This window comes from Notothenia coriiceps, unplaced genomic scaffold (genome assembly GCF_000735185.1).
Source record: "Notothenia coriiceps isolate Sejong01 unplaced genomic scaffold, NC01 NC01_scaffold00031493, whole genome shotgun sequence".
NCBI classification, from domain to species: domain Eukaryota; kingdom Metazoa; phylum Chordata; class Actinopteri; order Perciformes; family Nototheniidae; genus Notothenia; species Notothenia coriiceps.
Window position 1 is genome coordinate 149,882 of NW_011364194.1, and position 8,107 is coordinate 157,988.

Below are 8,107 nucleotides of genomic sequence, written 5' to 3' on the forward strand. Positions count from 1 at the left end.
GTCTTTTAATTGATGCTACTCATACCACTTTTTTATTAAAATCACTTGGATTGCAGACATCTTCCTGTGTAAACATGAACAACTTACCTTCTGTAGCCTCTTTAGGCATTCAGAAATGTACAGTGTGACATAGATCAGCGTCCTGTCCGCCTCATTCTGAAAATAAGATGGAGCTTTATTAATCCCTGTGGGGAAATTCAGTAGTTTAACAGCAACAGGGTAAGAAGGAAAAACAGGACAGCACAGATTATAGATTAATAACATTAAAGATAAAATCAAAGATAAAAATAAAATGATATACAGGTAAGTAACCTTTAAAATAAGAAATGAATTAAAATGAACATATATACATATTATATTATTAGATATATTAAAATCACATTACCTGCTGAAATACTTTGAATTAGACTGAAAAAAGTATTTTGTCTTAAGCGTTAATGTTATTGTAAAGAAATTCCATAAAAGTTCCAGTCAGGTCTGCACAGCAAAGGGTTATGTAGTTTGAACCCAAAGCAAATATGCATTGCTGAGGGGAATGGGGGAAAGTATGCAAGCTGGGGCATGTGGAAGAACTAATTGCAGAGCTGCTTTAGACAGACAGAGAGAGAGAGGTGGGCAAGAGGAAACACATTCAGGAACAAGCACAAATGGACACTTATTTTCTTCCTCTTTTGCTTTGAAGAATATATAAAAGGCAGCATAGTCCTTAGCTTTTATGCAAACAAATGTTCATGAACTTTAAATACTTGCTTACCTTGATTTCATAGTTCTTAAAGAAAACGTTGGCCTTGAAGTAGTAGATGGCCTCATCAACTATGTCAGTTTCCATGCCTAAAATGGAAAAAAATGTATCAATAACTGAAAGGTTAATTTTTAGATGTGTTTTATACAGACTTGATGGAAAAGATGCCAAGTGACTAAGCAGTTTGAATATAAAATCAATTTCTAGTAACCTTTAAAGTGGCATACTAATGCACTCATTTTAAAAAAATCAAGTAAATCATGGCCACACGAAGACTACCATACACATATTCTGTTCTGTTGACTATTACCTCTTCAACTGTTCTATACAATACTAAAATATCTGCAAAATCTTTGAGGGTCATCAAGCTCCACAGACAATGAAAAGCTAAAGACATTAATGAAGAAGTACAACTTAAGGATGCACTCTTCAGGCCATATATGGAAATAAGGGTAATGCATTTATCAGGAAGTGAGGAAAGTGTCATAAGGTGACAAAAACGTAGCAAAATAGCCATTAGAAACGATACATGTTTGTTTATGTAATCATGGGGGACTGGATCCACTTTATAATAATTAAAACGACCGTAAAAACTTACCGTCTCCTCTGGCTGGACCCTTGAACTGGGTTTTGATGGGAAGCAAAGCCATATTCCCCACCATCCTGGTGTCAGGGACCATCAGGCTCGAGTGATACGCCTGCAAATAAGAGAAAGGTGCTGTCACTGATATTTATTTTCCAGGTATATTTTTATCAGAGCATCAGTGACATCTCTGCTTCAGACACATCCGCTCTTACGGCTATACTATCACGACAACTAACGATGTATTTAATAGATACATAAATAATAACAAAGTAAGTTAGGTTAAACCCGTTAAATGCAATAATTCTGACTTGAAGAACATCAATAACATAGATAGAAAATGTTAGCTTAGCTAGCCAAATATGCTAACGAGATTCGTCACCATAGCTATCGTTTACTCGGAGGCCCTTGTCATCCAGTGGAGTTTATATGCATTCGCTTTGCTCTTAGCCTAAAAAATACGCCTTTGCTCGTTAGTTATCGTGTAGGATTTACTCACCGGCATGCTGAGTGATAAATATCAGTCCAACTGCTCAGCGAAATAAAAAATACTAGCACTGCAGGACCCAGCTTCCGCCTGTCCCACCCTTCAGCTTTACAGGAAGTGGACACGTGTAATGTAGCGTACCGTCCACACGGGGGCGCTAGCACACCAGGTTAATTACACAGGAAGTCATATAGTTATTTTGTGTAATATTTTATTTAGAAAATATAGCATTTTATAAATGTATTTAACAAAAACTCTTTAAAATAAAACGTTGTCTTGAAATAATGACAATACAGCACAAAAGAAAACTTCGGAACATAATATAGGAAGGTATTGATGATCTTGTGAGCCAGTTTTTTCTGCCCATATCCTTCTTCTTATTTTGCTTGCAGTCATTATCCTCAGGAATTGATATTGTTATTCCTGGTTCGTCTTCAGCCTCAAATGTTGGGTTCAACTCTAGTCTCTTTTTTCCCCTGATTCTTGGTTTTGTATCCTCAGCTGTCCCCTTTGCCTTGAAAAATCTCATCATAATTTAGGTCAGCCGACTCGTCATCAACCTCCTGTAGGTAAAAGGAAAGAATGGGAAAACAACAAAGGGAATCATTTAGTATATTAAAATATGAAGTATTGTAGTTTAAATCATGTTGTTAAATTATGTTTGATATAGTTGTTTTGCTTGTTTCGTCACCTTGGGCTCCTTGAACTCCAGGTCCTCTCCATACTGTATTGAGAAATCAATGCTTTGCAATACCATGTTCATACCCTCCTCATCTGTGCGGTCAAAAGGCATGAATCTCACCATGCTATAATCATCAATCTGGACACACGGACAAATAGAATGTCAAATAAAAAATAAAAACGAAATTATAATCAAATGTTGTATCATATTAAAAGTATAGTTCAGTGATTTGAAGTGGAGTTGTATGAAGTACTGTACTGTAATCAGTGTGTTACCTAGTTTTTAGAAAAAGACAGGAGTAATGGCATACAAGTACAACATGTGGTTCTGTGGATGGGGTTACATTACATTGCATTTAGCTGACGCTTTTATCCAAAGCGACTTACAATAAGTACATTCGACCAGGAAGACACAACCCTGAAGAAAACCGAATCATATAAGAACATCAGGTTTCATAGAGCCAAACATTTCAAGTGCTACTCAACTGGCTTTAGCAGCAACATGTATTTTAGCCACTGAAAAAAAGGTCACAATCAGATTAAAAGTAATGCCATCTTTGGAAAATGTTCACTGCCATCGGACGGGGAGCCGATATCAATGCTTACGACAAAAACAGTAATTTTACCTAAAAGAAAAACATGGTAGTTGCTGCTCTATCGCTTCATCAATTGGTTAATTTGTGTTAATGTATGACTTCTGTATTAAGGTTTAGTCATGCTGACCAATATATACTGTAGGTCATACACCAACTATGGTAAAGTATCTCACACAACTCCTTTTTATCCAAACGTTAAGGGTGTCACTTACCAGACCACAAATGGCTTCGGTCAATTTTTTGAACTTTTTGCTCCTGATGTTATCGGAGGTGTCTTCCATCATTGAGTACATGTCTGGGTCCAGGTACCTAGTGAAAAAGAAAGGGATACATAACTACAGATGCTTCCAGATGAAAACGTTGAATTGATGAAAACACCAGACTTTTGTACTGCACCCGGTGTGAGACTTACTTTTCAATCTCCTTCTTGGCCTTGGGACTGAGCAGGTCCATTTTTGTCATGATGTTTATTTGAGGGATCTCTAACACCACCATGGCACTCAGGGCAGCCATGACTCCTGAGATGAACTGCAGTTAGAGAAGAGGGAAGATGTGAGACCTCATGGTTGCTGTTATAATTACATCAAGTGTACTTTAGTTCAGAACTGGTAAGGTCATCTGTCACCTTAAAAGTCTCCACCATGAACTGGGAGTCCACCAGGAAGACCCCGCACACCCGGAACTCCCACTGCTGGAGCTGCTCCACCAGCTGCTTCATTACAGGGAGGTGTGTGTACAGTTCAATCTGACCTGCAAAAAAAAGAAGAAACTGTGCTCAAGCTGTAAACACATGGCTCCATAACTAGGAGAATATAGTGCTTTCCGTGCCAAGGTGTTTACCTGGGCAGTCGAACAGTATGTAGTCATCCTCTACGTGACCCAGGCTTTCCCCCAGCCAGTCAAAGTTGTTGGCGAAGTACTCCATGCAGAATACCAGGCCTCCATTGGGGCCAAATCTGAGAGAGGGGTCCTCCATCACGTCATCCACCTGGATGAGCTCTCGGATGTCTGCAGACACAGAAACAATGAGGGTGCCGTACACAATAACACTAACCGTAAGTATGCAAAATGTGACAAAAAGTATTAAATGATAAGAGTATTAAGTTATTCACAATATGTATGTACTATATACGGTATATACTAAAGTCAATTAAATGAGCCTGTTGGAACCATACCCAGTTTATTGCTTTGTTATGCTTTTGTATTGATAGGATTACTGAGTGCATTGATGTGATCACATTGTACTGTATCCTTGTTTAGTCTGTTGCTGTACATTATGTGAACCAAGTCAACTATATATCTGTTATTAGAAAACAACTTCTTAAATCATGGATTAAACCCAATAAATGCATGTAATAACATAACTCTTTAATCTCTACTTACTTTTTTGTAACACTGTTGTGGGTTGTATAGGGCTGCTTTATATAAGTAAATGTAATGACTTTGTAACCTAAACATGATGTATTCACCTGCCATGACAGGGTAGTCAAAGTGCTCAGCTGCTGGGTCCAGGTTGACCACCTGAGCTGAGCGGTTCATGGCCCCTAGATGCTGGAGCATGGTGGAGCAGTAGGTACTCTGAAATGTAACACAACATTCCAACAATAAACAGATACAAATAAACGATATGACTTCAACTTCATGTATGTGTATGTGTATGACTAGACAATCTCATGCCTTAGCATAGCGCTTTAGCCGAATAGCATAACAAGGCATCTCAACACGTGTAACTGAGTAACTTACCTTCCCGCTTCCCGCGGGGCCAATCACGAGCTGTGCAAAACGAGGCATTTTGCCTCAGTGTGTTGTTAAAACGTTAAATCCCCTTAATCGTTAGCTGTAGATAGCTATAGTTTTTTTGGATTAATTACTGACGCCTTACTATCCCTTCTTCTTGTTTTTAGGGTCAGTCAAACCGGCTGTGCGCTGATTATACTGGTCACTGCTGGCCCCTACTGGTGAGAGTGTGAAATAAAAATGAATTGGACAAAAGATAGATGGATGAATGTAGAACATGGTTTAAATATTTAACTTGTGTATGCAAATGAGCTCAATATTTTTGTATACAAGCTGTAATATTAAAATGAATTCTCTTTTGAAGAAATTGTTTTGAATTGCTTCTCCAAAAGAAACAAGTAACTAACCACCATCTGACCCGTGGAGGGCGTTGGTTGCTAGAAACGTTGACAGCAGGTAATCCCAGAAGAAGGAAGAAGAAGACGCAACTACCTGAAACAACATGCAAAACTGATTAAATCTGTCCCCTATTCAAAGAGATTGTTTCAAGATTTAGGACCTTGAATGGACTGGGCAAGTCTAGCCTTAAGAAAAAGCTGGATTTCTTGTTGGTATGTCATCGTCATGCGCCCTGTTGCATTGCAACCATGATTGCAACGCATTGTAATGTAGTTGTTAGGCTACGTGTACTCTACTGGATTGTGCTCTTGTGCCACACGTTGACTCTTGGGTAACTAGGTAAAAGGATAGCTATGTTTATGATTTAGCTACGAGCTATTATGGCCAGGTTAAACTCGGATTTAGAAGACTCGGCCATTGGTCTATTTATCAGTATGTAATAACGCTACCGTTAAGTTAGCTACTTTCCTTTAGCGGATGTGCTAACATTATCGAAACGAAAACCCTTTGCCATCAACGTCAGCAGTATTCATAAATATACTTACAGCGTATTATTAGCGAGTCAAGGCTACTCTGCGAGCTAACACTAAACTAAGCTAGTTGTGTGGCATTTTGAGTTTATGGCAGACAGTGCTAGCTGATAATGTAAGCAAGATAAACAGCAACGACTTCCTTATAGTGTGTGATCTTGGATTTGAGTGGTACTGGAAATTATATATATATAAGGTAATATATTGAAATGTATGATAGCTAGTTTGTAAGATGAGCTAACGTTAAGCAGCCTGCAAGACCCACTCCTTTTGTAGCTAGTTAACTTGTGTTGAAAGTACTAATAATGCAACTGGTTTTCATACCGTAGATCTGCTAAATGAGTTTAAACGTTTTAGAAATGGAAAACTCTCCTACTTAGCTGTCATAGAGGGAATATGACAGTACTAACATGTTACTACATTGTGTTATTTTATGCAGTTATAGCTAAGTTAGTATTCTATTTGATCATGTTATATAGATATAATCAGAAACACTATCTAAGGAAATGCTAACCACTTTTTTGTATCCATTTGGTTTAGTGTTGTAGGCTATGAGTGTGGGTGATGGAGGACAATGAATGTGGGGACTTGGACTACCTGGTCCATGATGAGGACACCTTCATTGAGGGCATCAGCAACCAGGTCTTATTTGTTGTGGTACTCACTATCACCTTCCTTGCAGGCCTCCTCACTCTGCTCTGCAGGTAAATTAATATACTGACCATGATGTTTATGTAAAGTAGGATATACATGTGGTGTTTTGTATTAGCCTTCCAAATACATTCTCTAAAAGAAATGTCCTTGTTTGTTTACCTTGCTTTGTGTGCTTTTACACTCATTACCTTCCGCTGGGGACTATTACAAAGCCACATTTCTAACCTTTGGCCTTCTTGCAGACAAGAGGAGCAGAACATTCATCCAGAGAATCAAGAGCATGTGCGAGCAGTGAGACAGCAGCTCCAAACAGAGCAGGTACGTTACAGCTCTAGCCTTTCTGCCAAAATACAGTTGACAAAGAAAGTCTAGAAACAACGACAAGACATGAAATGCACTTTTTATTTACCATTAATCGTACATGTTTCAAAGAAATTTGAACACAATTAATATATTTTGCAGGTAGGAAATAGGGTCATAAACAGACTGTATACTGTATATAGAGATCATAAACTGCATGGTTTTTGCAGGATTGTAAGCTGCTTTTATCTCAGTTAAACATGTCTGTTTTTGTAAAGTAGATTCATTTTTAAATTGTCTGTTCTACCATTTCTCACATTTTAAACTTTCATATGTTTTTACTTATGTGTTTGCTTTTTCTGTCAGGATGAAAATTCACAGTCGGAGGCGAGGCAACAGTATTACACAGACATGTCTTGTCCTGTGTGTTTACAGCAGGCTGTACTGCCTGTAGAAACCAACTGCGGACACCTTTTCTGTGGTAAGACTTTAGTACTGATAATAGTAATATGAACTCAGCAAAACCAAGATGTTACATTATGAAATGAAGAAGAACAAGTGATGCAAATCAGTAATTGTCACTACTTAAAGGTCCCATGTCATGGCCATTTCTACTGATCATAATTCCATTGTTGAGGTCTACTAAAATAGATTTATATTGTGCAATTTTCCAACTCACATTGGTTTCTCATACAGCATCTCTTTATAGTATGTGTATTCACTCTCTGTCCTAAACGGCTTGTTGGAGCTCCTGCCGCCCCCCTCCCTGTGAGTCCAGTGGCCGTCTGCGAGACAGCAAGACACAGCGAAACCCAGCCCGAAACCAGCCCGAACACACACACACACACCCGCAGCCTGGCTGGGAGTTTGTGTGTGTGCTTACACACCGACTCACAGCCTCGCCGCGTCCCGCCGTCTCAGGGAGGAGAAATCGGCGGAGCTGCAGCTGAGAAAAGATTGAGTGTGTGTGTGTGTGAGGAAGTCTGTGGATTGGTCCAATCCGCGGACTTCCTCACACACTTAACGTAGCGGCTCCACGGACGTAACGTTACGGCTCCACGGATTGGTCCATTTGGGTATGGGCACGTCACTGTACCCAGGAAGAAAACAATGGAAAAAGAGAAATGTCCAACGAGGCGTTCTGGGGCAGCATAGAAAGTTATTTTCTGTGTTAGAGTTTTACTTCGCTACAGGGTGTACTTTGAGGGTTTGTGACTCTGCAGACCGTTTACATGCATAAAAACCTTCATAACACACAAGGGGACGGGTAATTAGACCCTCCAGAAAAACGCGGGCAAAAATCATTGATTATGCGGGCTAAAATCCTTGATTATGCGATTAAACATGCGGGGGTTTTATGTGATTTTATGCGGTGGAATTGCGAAATATGCGGAGAGT

At 39.2% G+C, this 8,107-nt stretch overlaps 3 protein-coding genes across 8 annotated transcripts in view; 1 reads left to right on the forward strand and 2 right to left on the reverse strand.

Annotated features, from left to right (window-relative positions):
- On the reverse strand, window positions 1–1,931 carry LOC104960023 (actin-related protein 2/3 complex subunit 3-like). Its single transcript, XM_010787955.1, has 4 exons — window positions 1,825–1,931; window positions 1,341–1,440; window positions 755–831; window positions 1–156 (listed from the first exon to the last, which is right to left on the reverse strand). Exons 1-4 carry the CDS (start codon window positions 1,828–1,830, stop codon window positions 16–18), a joined length of 324 nt encoding a protein of 107 aa, XP_010786257.1. The 5' UTR covers window positions 1,831–1,931; the 3' UTR covers window positions 1–15.
- Window positions 1,932–1,994: 63 nt separating this feature from the next.
- gpn3 (GPN-loop GTPase 3) lies at window positions 1,995–5,018 on the reverse strand. The gene is made up of 8 exons (XM_010787956.1): window positions 4,833–5,018; window positions 4,559–4,667; window positions 3,930–4,097; window positions 3,715–3,839; window positions 3,502–3,617; window positions 3,302–3,398; window positions 2,504–2,632; window positions 1,995–2,375 (listed from the first exon to the last, which is right to left on the reverse strand). Exons 1-8 carry the CDS (start codon window positions 4,878–4,880, stop codon window positions 2,310–2,312), a joined length of 858 nt encoding a protein of 285 aa, XP_010786258.1. The 5' UTR covers window positions 4,881–5,018; the 3' UTR covers window positions 1,995–2,309.
- Window positions 5,019–5,273: 255 nt separating this feature from the next.
- Window positions 5,274–8,107, forward strand: part of rnf170 (ring finger protein 170) — a 6,059-nt gene continuing 3,225 nt past the window's right edge. The window contains exons 1-4 of one of the 6 annotated variants that reach the window (XM_010787958.1): window positions 5,274–5,437; window positions 6,296–6,459; window positions 6,652–6,727; window positions 7,076–7,190. In XM_010787958.1, the coding sequence (XP_010786260.1) occupies window positions 6,320–6,459; window positions 6,652–6,727; window positions 7,076–7,190 (331 nt within the window). In that variant the 5' untranslated portion in view covers window positions 5,274–5,437; window positions 6,296–6,319. The other 5 variants (XM_010787961.1, XM_010787960.1, XM_010787957.1 and 2 more) reach the window with 5 other exon arrangements.

Coding starts and splice junctions, on each gene's coding strand:
- LOC104960023 (XM_010787955.1), bottom strand. Junction 832..1,340: donor GGGTCCAGCCAGAGGAGACG/GTAAGTTTTTAC, acceptor TTTCCATTTTAG/GCATGGAAACTGACATAGTT. Junction 157..754: donor TTAAGAACTATGAAATCAAG/GTAAGCAAGTAT, acceptor TCTTATTTTCAG/AATGAGGCGGACAGGACGCT.
- gpn3 (XM_010787956.1), bottom strand. CDS start 4,880: ATGCCTCGTTTTGCACAGCTCGTGATTGGCCCCGCGGGAAGCGGGAAG. Junction 3,618..3,714: donor TCATGGTGGAGACTTTTAAG/GTGACAGATGAC, acceptor CTCTAACTGCAG/TTCATCTCAGGAGTCATGGC. Junction 2,376..2,503: donor TGGAGTTCAAGGAGCCCAAG/GTGACGAAACAA, acceptor TTTTACCTACAG/GAGGTTGATGACGAGTCGGC.